The sequence below is a fragment of the Aquarana catesbeiana genome, linkage group LG03 (genome assembly GCF_042186555.1).
Source record: "Aquarana catesbeiana isolate 2022-GZ linkage group LG03, ASM4218655v1, whole genome shotgun sequence".
Classification (NCBI taxonomy): domain Eukaryota; kingdom Metazoa; phylum Chordata; class Amphibia; order Anura; family Ranidae; genus Aquarana; species Aquarana catesbeiana.
This window is the reverse complement of record NC_133326.1, coordinates 557,762,897-557,786,344: the sequence shown is the minus strand read 5'-3', so window position 1 is coordinate 557,786,344 and position 23,448 is coordinate 557,762,897. Positions and strand designations below refer to the sequence as shown.

General features: G+C 44.7%; 1 protein-coding gene across 2 annotated transcripts in view; it reads left to right on the top strand.

Moving 5' to 3' along the window:
- BMAL2 (basic helix-loop-helix ARNT like 2) overlaps positions 1–18,332 on the top strand; it is a 94,545-nt gene extending 76,213 nt beyond the window's left edge. The window contains exons 11-16 of one of the 2 annotated variants that reach the window (XM_073621736.1): positions 57–207; positions 1,853–1,911; positions 3,579–3,687; positions 7,319–7,406; positions 14,517–14,625; positions 17,961–18,332. In XM_073621736.1, the coding sequence (XP_073477837.1) occupies positions 57–207; positions 1,853–1,911; positions 3,579–3,687; positions 7,319–7,406; positions 14,517–14,625; positions 17,961–18,085 (641 nt within the window). In that variant the 3' untranslated portion in view covers positions 18,086–18,332. Of the gene's footprint in view, positions 1–56; positions 208–1,852; positions 1,912–3,578; positions 3,688–7,318; positions 7,407–13,805; positions 13,935–14,516; positions 14,626–17,960 lie in introns of those variants that run through there. The other variant, XM_073621737.1, reaches the window with a different exon arrangement.
- Positions 18,333–23,448: the final 5,116 nt, after the last annotated feature.

The window sequence follows — 23,448 nt, the reverse complement described above, 5'->3', positions numbered from 1 at the left end:
TTGCACGCAAGAATTAAATATTTTACACCACTGATGGTCTGTTTTCCTTCATACAGTTCTTCAGAGCAAGGAGAAAATTGTGACAAACCCATACAAGTTCAGGGTGAAAGACGGGTCCTTCATTATTCTGAGGAGCCAGTGGTTCAGTTTCATTAATCCGTGGACCAAAGAGTTTGAATATATTGTGTCAGTTAACACCGTGGTCTCGTAAGTGTTGGGGAATTTCAGATAAATTCTTGTGTCAGTATTAAAGGGGACTGGTCATGCATATTAGAGCCTAAAAGCATGACGCACAATGTTCCCACAGGTACCTTTTAATACTTAGTATATCTTTTTCTGACTCCACAGGGTTCATGTTGTTCATTTGTTCTATCTCGGAGCTTTCCCAAGTTTCCACCCTGCCATCTCCCAATCCTTTGAGGGTGTGTGTGTGTGGGGGGGGCCTCAGCCTTCGCAATGTCCTCTTTGGATTCTAGAATGGCAAGGCGGTGTGGCAGATCTGACTAAGGGTAAAAGGCAGGTCCTTCACTAGGTGTGTGCCTGGTATCAGGTGGTTGAACAGTAAAGGTATTGCCTTTCTTATTAATAGGAATTTGATCAATGTAACCCAGACTTGTGTAAATTGTGGCCCCTGGGCCATCCATGTTCGACCCGTGATGCCTCCACCGTCAGCATGCCTCACTGAGCCTGTCCACTTCCTCACTGTGGAAGCTGACAGGCTCAGAGAGGCATACTGACAGATGTCTGTGGAGAGTTGCAAAAACTGGAAGGAGAGAGCCGATAAGCTGCTCCGTACAGCGGGGAGGCTCAGTTCTGGTGGGAGAGTGTTGCCTAGGAGACATACCGCCACTCTGCTACCCGGCCAAGTTCTTTCAGTGTTAACGTCTGCATATTGCAAACCCCAACAGCTGTGCACCTGTTCTTCACTCCAAGGCAGGATCTACAGAAACCCCTGCTGTACAGATCTTAGGCTCTCTCCTTCCGGTGCTTGCAGCTCTGCCAGTTATCTCCTGTGCTTGTCAGCTCCCTCACTGCTTTTACCACCCTGCCCTACACCAACACTGTGACCAGCAGATTAGCAGAGGATATTTCTTCTCTACTGCTTCTAATAACAGTGAGAGCTTACAATCTGAAAGGGAGTGTCAAGTGATACAAAAGGTAATAACTGTGGGGGATTGAGTTGAGGTAAATAAACCTTTTTAGATAGCAGCGGGGTAGGCGTCCCTGGTGAGATGAGTTTTCAAGGGTTGCCTAAAGGCGCACAGAGTAGGAGATAGCCGGAAAATTTGAGGTAGAGGGGTCCAGGGGATTTGAGAGACTCTGAAGAAGCCTTGGAGTCGAGCACAGGACAAGGTGATGGGAAAGCAGGAGGTCTTGAGAGGGCCGAAGAGGACGGTTTGGGTGATATTGTGTTGCAAGATTTCTAATGTAGCTCTGGATATAGGGGTGGATAGGTTGGATGCTAGTGTTTTTCGTTAAGCGAGCAGAATCCAGTGGAGGGATTGACAGAGAAGGGCAGCAGATGCTGAGTGGTTGGTAAGGTGGAGTCTGGATATGAAATTTACAGGTAAGTCGAAATTCCTTTTCTCTTAATCATACAGTACAGGACACAGGCTAGATATTCATAGACCCTCGTGGTAGGCTATAACCCAGGGTCTATGAATATCCAGCCTATGTCCTGTACTGTACTCTCAAGATATGGAATTTTACAGGTGAGTAAAAATTCCTTTTTTAAGCCATGTGTATATATATATTCATGAAATATGAATACATTTGAAACACAAAAGCAATTTTGGTTTTTACTATTTGAACCCCAAAAATGTTTATGAGCTCATGTGTTATCCTTCTGCAGAGGCCAGTGGTCATCTCTAGAGACTGCCTCTCTCCCTGGGAGCTCACACTCTTCAGAAGGTGAGAAGATTTATCTATTGTTTGTTTAATTTGTTGCTGTATTTTTTTAAGTGAACTTTTGCACAGATTATGTACATATTCTAAGCAAGCATTTAAGACACACTAAAACAACTCCCTTATCACCTCTGTACCTTCAGGCATTGTGGAGAAATTCATCTCCAAAATTCACAACACAGGCACTGAAATCATAGCTTTTCTCCCCTTTTTCTCTATGGCAGCTGCCTGCTAGCCACTTAATGTAAACCCATTTTTTTTAAAATAAGAAATGTATTCAAGTTTTCCATACTTCTGTTTTAATGAGAAGCGAGAGAACAACAAATTTGCGCACCACACTGCCCCCTACCACAGTCGGAAACGGAGAGATGGCAGCGTGGTAAAGTGCTCTGGAAGCTCTGAGTTGTCGTGATTATACAGCCGAAGGGATTGTATTTGTTAATATTGAATAACCATAGTTCTTTTTTTTTAACCAATAGCGGTTAGCAGAGGTAAGAACATGATGATGTTAAGGGGTGTCGGTCACCTACCTGCCCTGGGGACAATAATCTCAATAGTATGTTCATAACTAAGGCAGGCAGTGCATGAGTTTGGTCATAAGGCAACTTTTCAAATGTTTCTAAATTTTTTAGAAAACAGATTGTAACTGACTTTAGAGTGTATGCTGTATGTGATCTTTGGAAATTCACAGTACCTGAAGCTGAAGAGGTTAGTGAGGGCTTATTTTAAAGCTCCCTTAGGTGTCATGCACACAGACATACTTAAAGTGGTTGTTACCCTAAATAAAAAAAATATAGAGATCCTGTTTCCTTATAGCAGGTTTAACAGCACAGTGTTTGTGCTGTCTAACCTGCCCCTCTGGAAACGGTAAAAAACCTGCCAGTTTCTGCGCACCCCCCTGTAAACTAGTAAAAAATGCTGCCAGCCCCTCTCTTTTAAGCTGCCATCCTACACTGGTAAAAGTGTTTGTTAGAATAGATGCCTCTAAATACAGCACAAAAAGGTATCTTCAGGCCAGTCACATGACTCCCGGCCACTCTGCTATTCCAATCCAGGGCTACAACGGGAGGGGTCGAGTGGCCAGGTCGCTGGTCATGTGACTCCTGGCTGACGACAGAGGTTGTAGACCTAGATCAGAATAGCAGAGTGGCTGGGAGTCACATGACTGGCCTGAAGATACAGCACAAAAAGGTATTTTGAGGCATCTATTCTAACAAACACTTATACAATGCAAGATGGCAGCTTAAAATAGGGAGGCTGGCAGCAAAGCATAATTTAGGGTTACAAACCCTTTAAGTGTACACCAGTGTGAGGGCTGTGTCTTACCTACATGGAATACACATGTGTTCTGTGCATCTGCTTGCAGGCTGTCCCATTCATGTCAATTGGGATGCAACAGCTGCACAAACACAGCCACTACTCCCAATTTGACATCCACGTGGATGGGGGTTCAGGTCCCCGAACGCAGACAGTGTAAGTTTTGGGACACGCACTTGCACCCACACAGATGCCAAGTAAGGAGCAGCGGCTGTTTCCCAAACGACCTGCATGGGACTGCCTGCATGCAGATGCACCTCCCCTTACAGCTTATTAAGTACTAAACACTTTAATGTCCAAAGCCTGGTCACAGGTGCACTTTGAAGTTGATTTCTAATTGATATGTTTTGTGGTAGATACTTCCAAGCGTCCTTACCTCCATGTACCTGGGATGTCCAGCGGGACACTGCTCGGTGCTGCAAACATTGGAAAAGAGATTGCAAAACAGATATTAGAACTGCAAAGGTAAAACTTCCATTGGTTTCCTGTTTCTTGGTTTTACTTTGCTAACACTTTGTGTATGATTACTGTAAACAGTGTGGGGGGATTGTCCCGTGTTTCATCATTTTAGGCCCCTTTCACACTTGTGCGACCTGAAAGTTGTAGCAATTTTTGCCGGGACTTTGCCGCGACTTAGAGCAATGCCTGTGTAATCTTGAGGTCTATGGACCTCAAGTCGCATCAAAGTCTGACCAAAGTAGTGCAGGGATTACTTTGAAGTCGCTGCGACTTGAAGTCGCACAGATATGAACAGTACTCATTGGAAAACCTGGGTTACGACTTGTCATGTGACTTTGCAGTATCAAGTCACACAAGTGTGAAAGGGGCCTTAGTCATATATTTAACTTTTTTAGTGATTTGTTTATGGTTATAGTGTGCACAGGTGTCTTACTGCATTGTCACAATTAAAACCTAACTTTTTCCGACTGTTTAAAAAAAAAATGGATTAAAAGAAGTTTAATCTTATATTTTGCCTTCCCTGGTTCCTCCTGTCCTCACTCATCAACATGCTAGTGATATTTTTTAATAAAACCTTTCAGTTTTCATTACCTTATTTTAGATGCAGTGATGTCATCAGTGGGTCTCTGTGTTTCTCTATGCAAGAAGAAAGAGCTTGTTGGTGGGAGGGGCCGGCAGGGTGCTGTACAAATTTATTAAAATATCACAGCACCCTACCTCAGTACTTCTCTTAGGAGCCCTCAGCCCTGATGAAAGCAGTGGGTTGCCTTTTGGGAGGAGTTGGTGCCTTGATGGGTGGATGTCAGTCTGGAGGAGTGAGTGTTTCTAGGCAGACTATATGTGCATACAAACCACCCCAGGTAAGGGCTGCTTGTGATGTTGAGCATCTATTACTGCAAGAACTGAAATCTTGTGAATGAAAGGGACGGGTCAGGGACAGTCAGGCTGTCAAACCATCAAATCTCCGCTCTCCTCTTACTGGACGCCCTCTTGCGTTTCCAAGAGCTTGTGTTGGTGTGCGCCAAAACACCACAGGGGTAACGCTAGGGAAGTCTGGCATTTGATTTACCAATCTTCCATAATGGCCATGCGCCCTGAGGTAATAAGGAGCAGCCACAATCCTGCGGAAGTCTGCATAAGCGTGCAAGCTGAGGTGAGATGGAAGGGTGCAACCATGCAGGCCTAATGCAACACTGAAGAAGCCAAATACCAGGCCTCCATTAGGACTTCCTGCCCAGCAGCGCCCGTAAAAAGTAATCCAGCACCCAGGGCGAAAATGACGAATAACTCACCAGGTTAAGTGCCCAGTAGAGTCCCCCTTTACATTGGGCGTCCCCAGTAGAGTCCCCCTTTACATTGGGCGTCCCCAGTAGAGCCCCCCTTTACATTGGGCGTCCCCAGTAGAGCCCCCCTTTACATTGGGCGTCCCCAGTAGAGCCCCCCTTTACATTGGGCGTCCCCAGTAGAGCCCCCCTTTACATTGGGCGTCCCCAGTAGAGCCCCCCTTTACATTGGGCGTCCCCAGTAGAGCCCCCCTTTACATTGGGCGTCCCCAGTAGAGCCCCCCTTTACATTGGGCGTCCCCAGTAGAGCCCCCCTTTACATTGGGCGTCCCCAGTAGAGCCCCCCTTTACATTGGGCGTCCCCAGTAGAGCCCCCCTTTACATTGGGCGTCCCCAGTAGAGCCCCCCTTTACATTGGGCGTCCCCAGTAGAGCCCCCCTTTACATTGGGCGTCCCCAGTAGAGCCCCCCTTTACATTGGGCGTCCCCAGTAGAGCCCCCCTTTACATTGGGCGTCCCCAGTAGAGCCCCCCTTTACATTGGGCGTCCCCAGTAGAGTCCCCCTTTACATTGGGCGTCCCCAGTAGAGTCCCCCTTTACATTGGGCGTCCCCAGTAGAGTCCCCCTTTACATTGGGCGTCCCCAGTAGAGTCCCCCTTTACATTGGGCGTCCCCAGTAGAGTCCCCCTTTACATTGGGCGTCCCCAGTAGAGTCCCCCTTTACATTGGGCGTCCCCAGTAGAGTCCCCCTTTACATTGGGCGTCCCCAGTAGAGTCCCCCTTTACATTGGGCGTCCCCAGTAGAGTCCCCCTTTACATTGGGCGTCCCCAGTAGAGTCCCCCTTTACATCGGGCGTCCCCAGTAGAGTCCCCCTTTACATCGGGCGTCCCCATGTTTCCGTGTTGTTGCCCCCCCCCCCCCCCCCCTCTACTGGCAGATCAGTACTCACCGAAACTGGCAGATCGGTGCTCACAACAACCTCTCCTTCCTCTCTCCAGTCATATGACATGTCACATGACTAGAGAGAGAGGAAGAAGGTCACAGTCTGCCCTCCTTCCTCAGCAGCGCCACACTGGAGACTAAGGACAGTTTTCTGTCTCAGTGCCGTTGGCTCCCTCCCATGCAGGCTGGAGGGAGGAGAAAGCTGAATCCTGCCTTCAGCAGCAGGTTCTCCATCGGCCACTGCTTCTTCTGACAGGGGTGACACTGCAATTACTCATGTCAGTGAGGAGCGGGGTGAGCTACCAACACAGTGCTCCAGGGCAGGTGCCCGCTTTACCCACGTCACCCGTTATTAATCCCACCTATTGCTTTCTGTGCATGGCCTGTTCTTTTTGAGCGGCTGAGCCTATATTAGGATAGGGAACTGGAGCTGCAGTTTCAATAGCCCCTACATGTGGGGTTTCAAAGTGGCGGCCCTCCAGCTGTTGCAAAACTACAAGTCCCATGAGGCTTTGCAAGGCTAACAAGCATGACTCTCACAGGCAGAGGCATGATGGGACTTGTAGTTTAGCAACAGCTGGAGGGCCACCAGTCTGAGACCCCTGCCCTACATTAATCTGGCCCTGAGTACAGTGAGCATTGTTGCCTTAGGACAAGAAGTTTGTTAACGGCAGGATCAAAGTTAAAATAAAGGCAAAAAAGTATGAAAGAAAAAAACGAATGCAGCCACTATATCACATTTTTGTTCTTGACTTTAGACACTCTTTAATGTGTCACTAAACGCAAAATGTTTTTTTTTTTTTTTGGTTCGGGATAGTGGAGAGGGATTAGCATGATTTCAAAGCCGCAGGTCAGTGTGACTTTGGCTGATATCTGTGCGACGTCATGCACAGATGTTTATGCAAGTCGCACCTGAAATCGCAATAAAATAGTGCAGGAATCCTTTTTTTGAAATCAGTGTGGCACCGCAAAGTCGGAGTCACACCGATTTAAACTGTTACATTGCCAACAATAACTTGTCATGCGAATTGGACCTGTCAAATTTTATGACAAATCGCACCGATGTGAACAGGGGCTTAGACTTTAAAACGCATCCTTGCTCAGCCAGTTGTAGACGGTTCTATTGGTTGAACTCTCTCTTTATCCAACACATTTTGTGAATTCTGAAGTTAACGGTAGCATAAGTCTTTCTAATAGCAACAAGGCCAAGACCGTCTTATTGAACATTTCTTTATCACCTTACTGGTAAGGGATTGGGACCATCTGATGGATATAATGAAAATGTTTAGGGGCTTGTGAGGTATATCCCGTATATCCCACCCTACAGTGCCACAGAGTATGATGGCGCTATGGAAATGAAAAATACAGTGATAACCACAATAACCAAAGTATAAATCCTTTCTGTTTTACAGGTTACAGTCTCCTCCGTTTAATGGGGATATAAGTCCTAGTGACCTTTTAAAGAAATCCCCTCTTGGCATCGGCGCCCCATGCGTGGAGGTAAGTTCAGAATTCTGCAGCCTCGGGAGTGTCTTTGTGAAATCACCATGCATCAATCCTTTGCCTTGATAATAGTTTTAGTTTAATAAAGAGGCTAAGACTGTTTGCTTAAAGCTGAATTCCAGCTACACATTATTTGAGACCACTTTGTGTGCATCAAACACCTTTCCAAAACCAGATATTACCTTGTGACATAATAATAAGCAATGACATAATCACTGTGCTGTACATAGCCTGTGCAGAGAGCTGTAAGAGGGACACAGCAGGCCACACCCACTACAGGCTACCTGCAGAAAACTACAATAGTGGGTGGAGACAAGACCAGTCACCCTGCACAAGGGGAGAGAGCAGCAGTGACCGGTCTTTATGACAGGAAGCTCTTGCACAGAGGCAAAGTTTCACACTGAATTACGGTACAGATCTGAAAGAAATATGCAAAGCACACTGAGTTTCAAGTAGAAATACACATCTAAAACTTTTTTTTTTGGCTAAATTATAATTTTATTAAGTTTTACAGAGAAATTAACACATCATACACATAATCTCATAGAAGTAGGTCCCTCAATTTTCATTTTACAGGCTATAGTGCAACCAGACCTTAATATCATGCAGGGACCGACTAATACTTGCAATCCTCATATATTGAGGAGTCTTAAAGCACTCACCCAGAAAAAAAGGGATATAATTCTCTCCCCTCTTACCAACCCCCCATCCAGGGGCACATACCCCTCCCTGTTCCCCAATTCGCTTTTTTTTTACAACATATCCTACCTACCTCAATCAGTTCCCTAATTTCCAACGATGCACTGAAAGATATCCAAGGAGACCACACTGCACAGGAATTTCTCATACTTATCGCCTAACATTGCAGTCAATTCCTCCATTCTTCGCACGTATTGCATTTCTTCTACCCATTCTACTATTTTTGGTGAGTCAGAAGATTTCCAATATTTTGGTAAGACAGCCTTTGCGGCCATTAAAAAAACATAAAAAACTCTCCTTGATCTCCCTAACAGATCCTAGAATAATTGACAGCAATGCCATCTGTGGAGTTTGTGCAATTTCTATATTCAATATAGTTTTGTGTGCATAAAGTACAATTGACCAAAAAGGTACAATTCTGGGACACAACCACCAAAGGTGGAGTAGTGTACCCAGATGTGTCTTACATCTCCAACATTTGTTTGACCTTTGGGGTAATATTCTGTGCAGTCTTACCAGGTATCGGTACCATCTAGTTAATAACTTAAAATTATTTTCTTGTATTCTACTGGCCATTAGGGATGAGCCTGATGTTGGAGTCTAAATTAAGTTCGACTTCAACATTGGGTGTTCACCTGTTCGCCAAATAGCGAACAATTTGGGGTGTTCGCGGCAAATGCTTGTTTCACTTAAAGCATTATTAAAATTACTGCTCCCAAAAAAAACGGATGTTTTAAAAACCTTTTTTTGCATTGATACATGTTCCCTGGGGCAGGACCCGGGTCCCCAAACACTTTTTATGACAATAACTTGTATATAAGCCTTTAAAATTAGCACTTTTGACTTCACTTTAACGGTGTTCGTGTGTTTGAACACATTTTTTTCCTGTTCACATGTTCTGCTGCGAACCGAACCGGGGGGTATTTGGCTCATCCCTACTGGCCATAGACATTTAGTGAGTGTGCCACAAAAATCCTTTGCCAATGTCTTCTTGTGATATTATACTCTCCAATTCCTTTTTCCACTCGGCTATATAATATGGCACTGTAGGAGGTATAGACAACAACATAGCATAGATGGTTGAAATTGGACAGCTCTGGGCTCTTGTGTCCCTAAGCACAGTTTTTCTAAATCTGTAAAGGATCGATGTATGGTACCTTTCTTTAAAAGATTTGTGTAAAAATTCCTAAGCTGAAAGTACACCGGCCAATTTCCCCACACCTGATCAGTTCCTGTGGTTAATTCCCTTAACCGTTTTAAGTTATTCCCTGAGAGAGCATCAGATATTGGAGAAATAGAGAGGGGGGTCCATAAACAGTAAGATGGATTATTATAATTAAAAGAGAAGTGTGAGTTTTATTTTTATTTAAGAATCATACTTACCTAGGTGGATGCAGCATCGGTTCGATGTTTCATCTGTCCCCCGTCGCTTCTAAGACTGAGAACCGAGCGATCAAACACCGCCGATCGCTCAGTTCTGCGAGCTCTCTGCTCTGCCCCCACACTCATTGGAGCCATGGACTGTGGAGGGGGCGGAAGAGGCCGGCTAGTCCTCTCAGCGGCTGTGGGTGGATCCCGACTATATGGTTGTGATCTTCCCAAGCCTGGACTGGCTCTGTGGCTTGACCCTGCTGTCTGCTGAAAACGGGTCACAGGACTGCAGAGCGAACTGCACGCCAGTGATCCACAGAAGTACAGCTAAACGAGCTTTGGCTGTACTCCTCCTTTTAATGTGGAACTTTACCCATAACAACGTGATAAAAATAATGGTCTTTAGCAAAGAACATACATTCCATATTAATAATTATACTACCAAAATTAGTGTTTGCTGTAAATCATAGGCATGCGCAAGGGGTGTGCCAGGTGTGCCTGGGCACACCCTAATCCTGGGGTTGGCAACCCATCAGTGGTGGGCAGCTGATAGGTAAACTGCAATCCTTCCTTGTCGACCCTCAGAACCTGCACAGGAGAGGTGGCGGGGGGTGGAATTTTGTGGAACTGATCTGTATTTTCCTCCTGCAGCAGCTGAAAGTAGGCTTCTCCCCCTCTTCTTCCCTTTGTCAACATTCAGCTGCCACAGGAGGAAAATATAGGGGATCGGTATTAATATATGCCACCCCTCCTTTCCCTGTTCCTCTTCCTTCTGTTGCCGGGATCCCCCATGTGCTCCCTTGCTCCCCCTTCCCCCCATTGTTTCAGGATGGAGAGTGGGGAAGAGGCCGGTAAATATGTCAAACGCATATGTGTTGGAGCTTTTGGGTGCACACCCTAATGCAAGAGGCTGCGCACACCTATGCTGTAAATTGCCTTTAGCATTGTTCCCGTTTCTTCTTGCTAGAGGCTGCCATTTTGCTGAAGCCCAGAGCTCCTGAACAGCAGTAAATATTTAGGCTGGCAGTAGATCGGCCTCTACAAATTCAGCACAGTGCCTAAAAATAGAGAGCAACTGAGCACGTGCAGAGCAGGGTGAGACCGAGTATTACTGGATTTTAAACCGCATAAACGCTTATTTTTAATGTTTTACATAGTTATACCTGCAAAAGGGGCCAGCGTGACGTCATCTAGCAGGACTTGATTTTATGACTAAGATCTATTGTAACTATTGGAAGGCCAATATATTGGGGTACACGCAAAAAGTTTGGGGTTGCTAGTGCTACTGTCAAGTGGGACCAGATAATGGAGGATGTGCCCCTGGAGTAAGTCAAAGACTGAACTGTCATGCCTGAAGAGGAGTGAGAATAGTGAAGAACCAAGTTACTCCATGTTCAACCAATCAGGATTCCCTTGACTTTCTTCTGTGCTGGCACTATGTTCTGTTGGGGAGATTTCTCATCACTTCCTGTCCTGTAGATGCAACAGGAAATTTAAAAAAGTGAGAAGAATTTCCCTCTTAAGCCTCATTCAGACAGTTACTTATTGCCTAAGTGCCTCATTCAGGCACTTATTGCATGCATGAGGTGTTTGTTTCGGTGTCTGCATCAGCCCCCAGCTGTGTGAAGCAGCCTATGGAAGTGGATGCAGACACGTATTAAAATTTGACAGGTGTACAGGAGTGGATTCCTGTGTTCTGGGCCATGCATCCGCTCTGCACACCTGTAAAATTTTTATATGCAATGGTTTCTGTGCAGACGCTGCGTCTGCACCCACTTCCATCGGATCCCTGCACACAGCAGGGGCGTAAGCAAACACCAAAACAAACGCCTAATGCTTGTAGTACAGGTGACAGCGCCCATCTGAATAAGTAAAACAAAGAGGCGCTGCTGAAGTAAACTGTATGACATTTATTTTAACAAGGCATAAAATCACTTACATCTAGGTAAGGTAAATAAAGCACATCGTGGAGTCCTGTATGATGAGTCTCTGCGCTGGCTGGGGTTGCAGCGGTGGTTTGATAGCATTATCTCCTGCGGGCGCCGATCGTCAGCTAGATAGGTTAGGCTGGAACAGGAAGAAGGGCTGGAACGCACATGGACCACAGCGGCATCTGACGTCACTGGATATGATGCAACGCGTTTCCGAGCGTGCGCTCTGCCGATGGTGATGACAGGCGCGCTCCTTTTTCAAGCTGGCTTGTACAGGAGTGTGAGAGCGTTATAAAGGGGCGATGATTGGCGGATGCGGTGCATCAATTAACACTCACATGTATGGATGGTTCAGAAGGCCCTCTAGTGGCTGAGATTGGCGCCATCTTGTGGCTATAAACTAAAATTACTTTTTAAAAAGCAATAGTGAGATTTTCATTGCTTAGTACTTGGCAGGACATCAATTGGTACAAAATTAAAAAGATAAAGACATAGAAAAACAACATGCATCTCAAACAATCCAATTGAAATAAATGGTAAACACTATGGTGTTGAATAATAAAAATGTATTAATTCAATGATATCTAAAAATCCTAAAAGAGAACCCGCATTAAATTCAACATTATAGTAAAATAGACTCCGCTAATATAGTGTGTTGTGAGAAACATTACATACTCGCATGATAAATATTGTGTTTGAAACAGCTCTCTATATGTGCTTGGGGGAGACCATAATTGGGTAAGCCATATGCATCATTACAAGATGATGCATAGAAGTAGATGGAATGCTGGAATGGATGACAGTTGTTTCATTATAAATATGCAATGGAACAAAGCAAACATGTTAGAATTGTGCACCTATAGAGTCTAAATTACTGGGTATCATAGGGATAGGCATATATGATATGCAATGGTAATCCATTGGTGAACATATCCACATGTCGGTCAGAACACCTATACTGTGGACACAACATCTTGTCGTCTAGGCAATTCTGTATGAAGTAATGGTATGACCGGATGTTATACATAATAGACTTTTGTCTATAATCTATTGTCCATCACCTCAACTTGGTAGTGGAGATAATGTGCAATATACATAGAATTATCCATGTATAAAGTATGGGGTAATTGGGTATGGGTAATTCGCAGTCATGCTTAGCATGATGGGAAGGGTGGGGGATGTAATGGTGAGGTGAGTGCTATGGATATGTTATAATCCCAACGTGGGCGACTAGGTACCCTATCCTCAGCTATGTCAGCCGCAAGTCTGGCTAGACACTACTGAGAAGCAGGGCAGCCCGTCATGCACAACACTAGCCAGACCACAGAGCAGTAATATGGGCAACTAAATTAACCTTATACCACTATATACTTACTGAAGTGAGTGATGGGAAGGGGGAGGGGGAGAGGAGTGACATATGTGCCCAACCTCCCTTGGATTAGGGACCACCCGACTTCCAGGTTGGAGTAGTATGAAAAAAATCCTGTAACAAAATTAGTACATTGATTAAAATATAGACAAAAAAACCTAGAGGGGGTATGCGAAAAGGAAAGGGGGGGTGGGGGGGAAGAAGGAACAGGGTGATGTGTATGTGAACTGGTGTGTAATGTTATATGATGGTCGCCACCTCTAATTCCTTATTCAACCCTCCTGGTGAAAGGGTATCCAGAGAGTATATCCAGTAGGTCTCCCTTTCGAATCTCTCTGCCCCTGGAAGACCCCTGGGTATTTGCTCCAGCACCCAAACTTCGAGGCCTGTGGTCGATTTTTTTGTGACAGTTAGCGAAGTGGCGAGGGGCACTATGTTTGTCCTTTCCTTCCTCTACTAGGCGACGGTGTTCTCCAAAACGTTTTCTGAGTGGTCGGATGGTACGGCCTACGTACAAGTTACATGGGCATATCAAACAGTAAATGACAAAATCTGATGAACAATTGTAGAATTCATCAAATTTATATGTTTTTCCTTTTGGCAGTATATTCTTTATTACCTTTTTTTTTTTTTTTTTTACGAAAGCACGCGTTTTTAGTGCCTTTTTACAGTGGAACATGCCTTTGAGAGGGAAGAGACATAAATTGTGTGGGTTGTATGGGTTTATCAGGTTTTAGTTTACTTGGGGCAATTTTATTCCTAAGATTGGGCGCATTTCAGTATGTGACCCTAGGTTTGCTGGTAGGATGGTTTTTAGGTGTGGATCCCCAGCCAGAATGTTCCAGTGTTTACTCAGAATATTCTCCATGTGTTTATACTGATGATGAAATTTGGTGATAAATCTAGTGGAATTTTTTTATCCGTCTCCTTGTCGGTACGTACTGGCTTGCCGTCAAGGTAGAAATTGTGTGCTTGCTCAACAAGAGACTCAGGATAACTCTTATTGAGTCATTTTCTTTTGAGCAGGTGACTTTGTTCTATATAGTCTGTGGTGTTTGTACAATGAATCACCACTGCACCCAGCCAGCGCAGAGACTAATCATACAGGACTCCACGATGTGCTTCATTTACCGTACCTAAATGTAAGTGCTTTTATGCCTTGTTAAAATAATTGTCATACAGTTTACTTCAGCGGCGCCTCTATCTTTGTTTTACATGTTCCTGGAGTTTTTGCTTCTGCTTCCCTCAAGAGGCTTGCCCTAACTACTGAACTGTTCCCCACTATCATCATTGGACCATCATCTGCTGTCTGTGCATAGATTTATTTACCCAATCTATGTCCATAGGCCTCACTCAGACTGCTGACCCCTGATTGAGGGATTTTACTCCCTCATCCCCTGTCAGATTAAGTATTATGTTTAACAGCTTGCGCCAGTACCACCCAATTGTATGCCCATCTAAATAAGGCCTAAGATAGTTGTTTCTAGAACAAGTGTTCTCATTGTAAGATTTCCCTTTGGTTCTTTTTGGGGTGGCAACTGTGGAATTTTGGATTTGCCATCACTTTGTGTCCTGGTTACACACCAGCCGAGGTTATGTACATGAGGTTACACTGTACAGCCATGGAAACCAAAGGCTTAGCGCTTGTTTGCTTTAAATGTGAGTGTTATCAATGTGGCATTTTTACTCTTGTGTTTTTTTTTTTAAAGAAGTGTTTGTTTGACGGCTTTTGTTCAGGTTCAGAAAGACGATTTGGTACAACTGTCCCCTACAGAAATTGAGAAACTAGACGCGTCTTCTCAAAATGACATCTTGCCTTCGTTCCCTATTCCAGATCACCTCCTGAGTAAGTTTCTGCTGTTGTATTTAAAAGCCGATATTTAATTCTCTTATATTTAGTTTTCCTGTACCTGACTTTTCCTTGCTTCAGGTAAAGTAAAAAAAAAAAAGCTAGGCCACCTTGCCACTCCCAGCCTGTGACTGGGCAGGGAAGAAGCAGCAGGAGTTCACTACTCTTCTAACACTGCTCTCTCCTTCTGTCATCATGTTCCTTGTCAACACATGTGTTTGCAGAAGAGTCTGTTTGGCCTGTAGTGCTGTCCCTCCCTCTCCCAGTCTGAGCTCTGCTGTACAAAGAATCACAACAGGCTAATTCCAGTTCAATTTGAGTACTTAAAGTAATTGTAAACAATCACCTTTTAAAACATCCCATTCAGTTTAAAATAGAAATGAAAGAGAAAACATTTGTGTATAGATATAAAACAGAATACATTATAAATACCTTTTTTCCCCTTTTTATAAGTGATCACATTCCCTCTGTTCTCAGCTGCATAAAAGCTTGGGGGAGGAGAAGCAAAAGTCCACTGATCTTCCCAGTGAATGGTTGTACAGGAGGGGCATGTCAGGACAAGCCTGATCATTGGAGGGGAGCAGACTGAGTTCCCAGCATAGCTAGAGAACTGACCACAGTGTGCTCACCTGCTTAGTGTGGTCAGTTTTTAATAGGAAAGCAGATAGACTTGCAGGAATACCAGGGATTTCACATAAAGGAACCAATACAAAGTGAACAGGATACTTTCTATTGTACAGCAGCCACATATACGGAGTATGAAATGTTTAGGTAACAAACACTTTATCCTAGTTGTATTTAGAAATAAATCACATTATTTTTGAAATGCACATATATTGGTGTTTTATTATTAGATCTGCCTTGGGGTGCAGCCCAAAAGCTTAACTGCAAAAAAAGACAAAAAACAAAACAAAACACCATTTCATCCATCAATAAAAAAAAGTTTAATGCTGAACTCCAAGTGTTAACTTGCTGTTCTTGTCTAGGGGGACTGGATAGAGCAGTTTTACTTACCTGATCTTCCGCTACTGTAGGCTCCTATTCGCTGCAGACCGGTCCCTGCAGCCTCCTCTGCTTCTACATGCCAGTGGTCTGAGGTCCTCTGGTGTCATCAAGACTGGTGCAGGGCCACTAGCCCTGCATTGGACATGGGGAGACCAAGGGACACTAGAAATTGTGGATGAACCCTCTGTACACTGCTATATACCCTTTCCAGTAGACTTTGCAATGAAAAATAGGATTTTTTTTTTTGTTCACACATATTGCAATACATGTTTAAGCTGGCCAACTGTGTCAAAGTAATCTCTCTGGCCAGTCCTACTCTGCTCTGCAAATGCTATAGTGGACACCATGGCAACATGTGGCAAACAGACACAAAGTGGGGGATAGCTACTAGGTTCAGGTCTGGTCAATGACCTGAAATGCAACAGAGACAAGATATTCCTTTGCTCATATCCCAATAGTTTGTACATGCATATAATCTATCAGTTGATAAAGGGGTGTGACCACATCTCTGCACACTGCTATACACCCTTTCTAGCAAATTTTGCAATACAAAATAGGGATATTTAGTTCACACATATTGCAATACATGTTTAACCACTTGCTTACCGGGCACTTAAACCCCCCTCCTATCCAGACCAATTTTCAGCTTTCGGCGCTGACGCACTTTGAATGACAATTGCGTGGTCATACTACACTGTACCCAAATGAAATTTTTATCATTTTTTCACCACAAATAGAGCTTTCTTTTGGTGGTATTTGATCACCTCTGCGGTTTTTACTTTTTATTAAAAAAATGTAAAAAACTGAATTTTTTTTTAAAAAAAAGTTTATTTTTTTATATTTTGTTTTAAAAAATTTTAAACGGGTAATTTTTCTCCTTCATTGATGTACGCTGATGAGGCGGCAGTGATGGGCACTGATGGGCGGCAGTGATGGGCACTGATGGGTGGCAGTGATGGGCACTGATGGGTGGCAGTGATGGGCAGCACTGGCAGGTGGCACTGATTGGCACTACAGGTGGGCATTGATAGGTGGTACTTGTGGGCACTGATAGGTGGTACTTGTGGGCACTGTTAGGTGGCACTGTGGGCACTGTTAGGTGGCACTGTGGGCACTGTTAGGTGGCACTGTGGGCACTATTAGGTGGCACTGTGGGCACTATTAGGTGGCACTTTTATTGGGCACTGATGAGGCAGATGTGCCTCTTCCACTAAGGGACCGATGTCCCTCACATCCGATCCGGTGATCGGCTTTTTTTTCTACTCGCGCTGTCAGCGTGAGTAAAAAAAAAAAACGATTACCGATCTTTTGTTTACATCATGTGATCAGCTGTCATTGGCTGACAGCTGATCACATGGTAAGGGGCCAGGACCGGCCCCTTACACAGATCGGTGATCAGCCGAGTCTCAGTGACTCGGTGATCACAACGCGCCCGGCGCGCGCCCTGCTGGGCGCGCGCAGGGAGCGTGCACAGGGGAGGACGTCATATGACGTCCTCCCGGGAATGTAGGTCCGCGCTGTAGCCGTCATTCGGCTATAGCGCGGATGCCAAGCGGTTAAACTGGCAAGCTGCATGAAAGTAATCTCTCTCTGGCCAGTCCTACTCTGCTCTGCCACTGCAAATCCTACTGTGGACACAATGCCAACAAGGGGCAGTCCACTGCTACAGCGCATTTAGGTTGCAGTACCACTGCAAGAGTGGACTTTTGGCTTTCTCAAGGTTGGGCTTTTATATATTTAAAAAAAAAATGTAGTACCCTCCCGTTGTCTCCCTTAGCAAGAGGACTTAGCCATAGATGGATCGAAGTTTGGGTGGTTTAGCATGGACCAGATTTATGTGTGGCCACTCCCACTCATCCGTGGCTGTAGCTATTGGGCTGTCAGTATATTCTGATAGTGGGGACTCCCTGCTGTCAAAACACAATGTCTCAGCAGCGAGGATTACTCCACCTACCTCAGTTGTGTGGATGGAAGAATCCATTTGTATTTTTTCATTCAGCCATTGAAAGATCCATCTATGGACAGCCTTTGGCCAGTTTTGTTATCATTGACACTTCACCAGCAAGAGAACCACTGAAATTCAACTTCCATTATTACTAGGGAGCAGTAACTTCTGAATTGTCAAAAGTTTTGTTTAGTCTCTGACAGTGGGTAAAATAATGTAGGGTGAATTTTACAGATCCCTGGGGACAGCTGGTGCAAGAAAAAAAAAAGTGAAAGGTCGTATTTGCTTGCGTTACCTAACCACTGTATGTTAAAGAGATAAAGTGTTAAAAGTATATTAACTCTTCTTGTCATTCACTTTGTTTATTTCTTTGGTCTCTCAGGTGAGGGTTCTGCTCTTGATTTTGAGAATGACGAAACCACCATGGCCACCCTGATGAACTTATTCGAGGCAGATGGAGGCCTTGGTGACAATGGAAGCCTGAATGATATACACTGGACACTTTAGCAGGGCTAAACACCGACCGCCATTAAACGCACAACCAAAACGTACTGTAATCTAATGGGGCTTAGACACAGTTGTCATTATTTTTGTATTTTATATGTTACAGAAAATAAAAAACACAAAGAGCATTTCCTGAAGGATTCCTCTTCCCACAGGAAGCAAACGCGCTGGAAGACATTTTGGGGGATAGATTGTGCTATATAATACTGAAATATTTTCATACTTGTTATTAAAGCAGTTTTTCCTTGTACATACTGCTGGGCACTGCGGTTTATTTTTTCATTTTGTATTAGACTACATTCTAAGGATTTGTTGTTGTGTAGCAATGTAACTCTTATGTAGGACACTTTGAGGTGAGGGGTTCTAGGCAGGACTTAAGCAGCTTTAAACAGTAAAAATTATTTAGATGCCAGTTATATAAGTTTATCTAAACACTAAAACAACCTTAAAATGATTCTAAAGCCTCAAGGTTTTTTCCTTAAAGAGGAGCTCCACCTAAAAAAAAAATATTAAAAGCCAGCAGCTACAAATACTGCAGCTGCTGACTTTTAATAAATGGACACTTACCTGTCCCAGGGTCCAGCGATGTCGCCAGCCGAAGCCGATCAATCGCTCGGCTCTCGGCAGCTGCCGCTGCCATCCTCGGTGAGGATATCAGGAAGTGAAGCATTGCGGCTTCACTTCCCAGTTCCCTACTGTGCATGCGTAAGTCGCGCTGCGCGTCCTAACTAGTCCCCGCTATCTCCTGGGGCCCGTGTGTGTCCCAGCAGACAGCAGGGGGGGGGGGGGAAGAGGCGTAGACTCCCGTGGGAGTCTATGCCCGGAAGTGGGTGCAAATACCTGTGTTAGACAGATATCGACACCCCCCTTCCCCCTGAAAGGTGCCAAATGTGACACCGGAGGGGGGGGGGGGGGGGTTCTGAAAAGCAGAGCTTCAGTTTTTGTGTAAACCTCCGCTTTAATGCATTCTGTGCAATAACCAGTTGCCAACTGCCCTATAGCAGTGATCCTGCACTTCCGGGTATTGGGCGCAAGTGCATGCTGCCAGATGCTTGCTACCACTGTGATTTTACACAGCAGGAGCTGGCGGACTGGATGTCCGCTGGCATCCACTGATCTTTCTATACACAGGCAGAACGGATGGAGATTGCCGGTCTATCAGTAGAGAAGGCATGGGTCCTGTGTCTCTGCAAAGCAGGAACACCGAACCATGCCTTCCACTAATAAAAGCACCTCCCACACTACACTAAAACACTAGCTAGGCACACAGTTAAGTTTTTGATCATCCCTGATGTTAACCCCTTCCTAAGCCAGTGCCATTAGTACAGTGACAGTGCATGTTCTTAGCACTGATCACTGTATTAGTGTCACTGGTTCCCACAAAAGTGTCAGCTAGTGTCTGATTTGTCCACCATAATATCGCAGTCCCATTATTAATCGCTGATCGCCGCCATTACTAGCAAAAAAAAAAAATTGATAAAGAAAAATTCCATAAATATATGCCAAAGTTTGTAGACACTATAACTTTTGTGCAAACCAATCAATATACGATTATTGGGGTTTTTTTTAGTGGGTGCGCCGAATTATTGGCCGCTGAAACATATCGGTTTTCGGCAATCGGCCAAAAGAAAAAAAGGTCCCGATAATGGAGCTGAAAAGGGGGCGGGGTCCGCCCTGGGTGCCACCCATTGGGGTGGCGGTATAGGCGGCACACTGATCCAGTGCCGGGACATTAAATCCGTGTGACATGATCACAGGAGGCAGGATACTTACTGCGGCTGGGAAATTCAATTCCAGCTTTGTGACACAGCGGGAGATCGTTGCTCTGATCCAGAAACTGACAAGGCTGCATCTGACAGGCAGGCTACATCTGACAGGCACTGACATGGCTGCATCTGACAGGCACTGACAAGGCTGGATCTGACAGACAGCTAAATTGTTCAGGCGGCTGCAGTAACAATGTGCCGCCTCCTGTAATAAGCGGCACACTGATCCAATTCCGGGACATTTAATCAGTCTGACATGATTACAGGAGGCAGGATATTGTTACTGCGGCCAGGAAATTCAATTCCAGCTTCGTGACACAGCGGGAGATCGTTGCTCTGATCCGAACACTGACAAGGCTGGATCTGACAGGCAGCTAAATTGTTCAGGCGGCCGCAGTAACAATGTCCGGTCTCCTGTGATAGGCGGCACACTGATCCAATGCCGGGACATTAAATCAGTGTGACATGATCACAGGAGGCAGGACATTGTTACTGCGGCCGGGAAAAATTCAATTCCAGCTTCGTGACACAGCGGGAGATTGCCGCATTTGACAGGCAATGGCAAGGCTGCCTCTGACTGGCACTGGTAGGCTGCATCTGACTGGTACGCTGCATCTGACAGTCACTGGTAGGCTGCATTTGACAGGCACTGGTAGGCTGCATCTGACAGGCACTGACAAGGCTGCCTCTGACAGGCACTGGTAGACTGCATCTGACAGTCACTGGTAGGCTGCATTTGACAGGCACTGGTAGGCTGCATCTGACAGGCACTGACAAGGCTGCATCTGACAGTCACTGGTAGGCTGCATTTGACAGGCACTGGTAGGCTGCATCTGACAGGCACTGACAAGGCTGCCTCTGACAGGCACTGGTAGACTGCATCTGACAGTCACTGGTAGGCTGCATTTGACAGGCACTGGTAGGCTGCATCTGACAGGCACTGGTAGGCTGCATCTGACAGGCACTGACAAGGCTGCATCTGACAGGCACTGGTAGGCTGCATCTGACAGGCACTGGTAGGCTGCATCTAACAAGCACTGGCAAAGCTGCATCTGACAGGCACTGACAAGGCTGCATCTGACAGGCACTGGTAGGCTGCATCTGACAGACACTGGTAGGCTGCATCTGACAAGCACTGGCAAAGCTGCATCTGACAGGCACTGGTAGGCTGCATCTGACAGGCACAGGTAGGCTGCATCTGACAAACACTGGCAAGGCTGCATCTGACTGGTGGGCTGCATCTGACAGGCACTGGTGAGGCTGCATTTGATGGACACTGGTGAAGCTGCAATGATCTCTTGTATCATGTCTTCAGTCTATGACCATCTCCTGTATCATGTCTGCTAGAGCTGCACTGAATGGAAATTTTGCTAATATTATTAGCAGTGTGTTTAAGTAAGAGATTGCAGACATGATACAAGAGATGGTTAGAGACTGAGGAAATGATACAAGAGATGGTTGGAGATTGCAGACTGCATTTTTCTTGACCTTACTTGCACTAAAGGTGCCAATAATGGCCAACAATAAAATCATATTAATTTAAATTGATATTAATTAAAAAGTCAAATATAATACAATTATATGTAAAAATATAAATATTTTTTAAAAACTGTCATTTTCGGTTTCGGTTTTCGGCAAAGTGCATCCTGCGTTTTTGGTTTCGGCACCAAAATTTCCATTCGGTGCACCCATAATGTTTTTTACCAAAATATGTAGCTAAATACATATGGGCCTAAATTGATGAAGAAATTAGATTTTTTTCATTTCTTTTATTGGATGTGTTTTAGCAGAATGTAAAAAATATATATATTTTTTAATTAATATTGTTGGTCGTTTTTGTTTATAGTGCAAAAAAAAACAAAAACACAGAGGTGATCAAATACCACCAAAAGAAAGCTCTACTTGTGAGGAAAAAAAAGGAAAAAAATGTAAAAAACTATCTGGGTACTGCGTCGCACGACTGTGCAATTGTCAGGTAAAGTAACGCAGTGCCGTAAAAAATGGCCTGGTCGTGCAGGGGGGTAAATCTTCCAGAGCTTAAGTGGTTAAGGTAAAAAAACCCAGCGCCCAGCCACCCCCCCCCTTATGCTTACCTGAGCCCAATCTGATCCAATGATGTGCATGAGAGCAGCTGTCTCCCTCCTCCGCTGTCTCCCTCTTCATTGGCAGATTGATAGCAGCGGCAGGGTTGTCCACTCTCTCTCCTCTCTCCTTTACTTTTTGCATTAGCAATTGTGCCCCTAGCTTTGGCAATTTGCTCTCACCCCAACATCCATGGCGTTTGCTGTGGACGACAAGAACATAAATGCGTTCTCTTCATATTACTAATCTTCAAGTCACTTTACCTAATCTACTATCTTTACTGAGTCAATTCTCGTGACTTTCTGGCCCCCCCTCAATTCTCAAAAAACAATGCTCCCTTCCATATTTAGGGATTCAATTAACATCCTTTATCGAGATGCTTTACAGGGCTAATTATCCCCTGCTTTTTTTTAAAGACTTTGGGAAGACCTCCATCACCAGGCAGACTATTCTCTATCTTGGTTTGGCAGAATCAACTCCTAAAATGACATTTTTACCTAGGATACTTTACTATTTCAGAACCCTACCAGTAGCGGTCCTGACGGGAGACTTACAGCGTCTGCAAACTGAGGTCATCCATTGTATATGGGTTAACAAAAAGCCTTGGATTAATAAATTGACTTTGTATGCCTCCAAAAATTAGGGGTGGGCTTGGCCTTCCCAAATTAACTAGTCTACTTTCAAGCTGCTCAAATTGCCCAACTTGCCTATACCATTGCTAAAGGACCTACACCGCTTTGGGTCTCTATTGAGACACTCTCCTTTTGTCCTTTTGCTATAGGTTGTCTATTGTGGCCTCCTTGCCGTCTGCACCCTTCTATGTCCTACTTTATTGCATTTGTTGGCTGTCTGGGACAGAGTACGTCACTCATCCCCGTATACACCGTTGGTTTCTATTTTCTGCAATGCGGAGTTCCCACCTCGGTTGGTACCTTTATTGTTTCAGTTGTGGCTTAATAAGGGGTTTTTAAGGTTTGGTGGCTACCTCAATGGGGACATATTCATATATACTACAACATTTTAAGGACACATTGCAGATGCCCCCCAGTGAAATATTTAGATATACCTAAAATACATCCTTTGTCAGATCTAAACTTAATTTACTAGTTGGGCCTCTTACACTTACAAATTTTGAATTATCTTGTCAAACAAGGGGCCTTTTGAAGGGACAAGTGTCTGCGGTTTATGCTTCCCTCACTGATCCAAATTCAAAGTTCCCTTACATAAATCAATGGGGAAGGGATCTGAATATTACCCTTGACTTGTCTGAATGGCAAGATATTGCTTATGCTTTATCTAAAGTTTCCATTAATACAACGCTAATGGAAGCCAATTATAAAACACTTCTGCGTTGGTACTTGGCCCCTACGCTGGTGGCTAAAATCCATCCCTTCCCACCGACTTATTTTTGACATTGTGGTCAGTTGGGGACGATGCATCATATTTGGTGGCAACGCCCCATTGTGACTAGATTTTGGATTTGGATATTTAATTTAATAAACTCGGTGATGGGGGGTA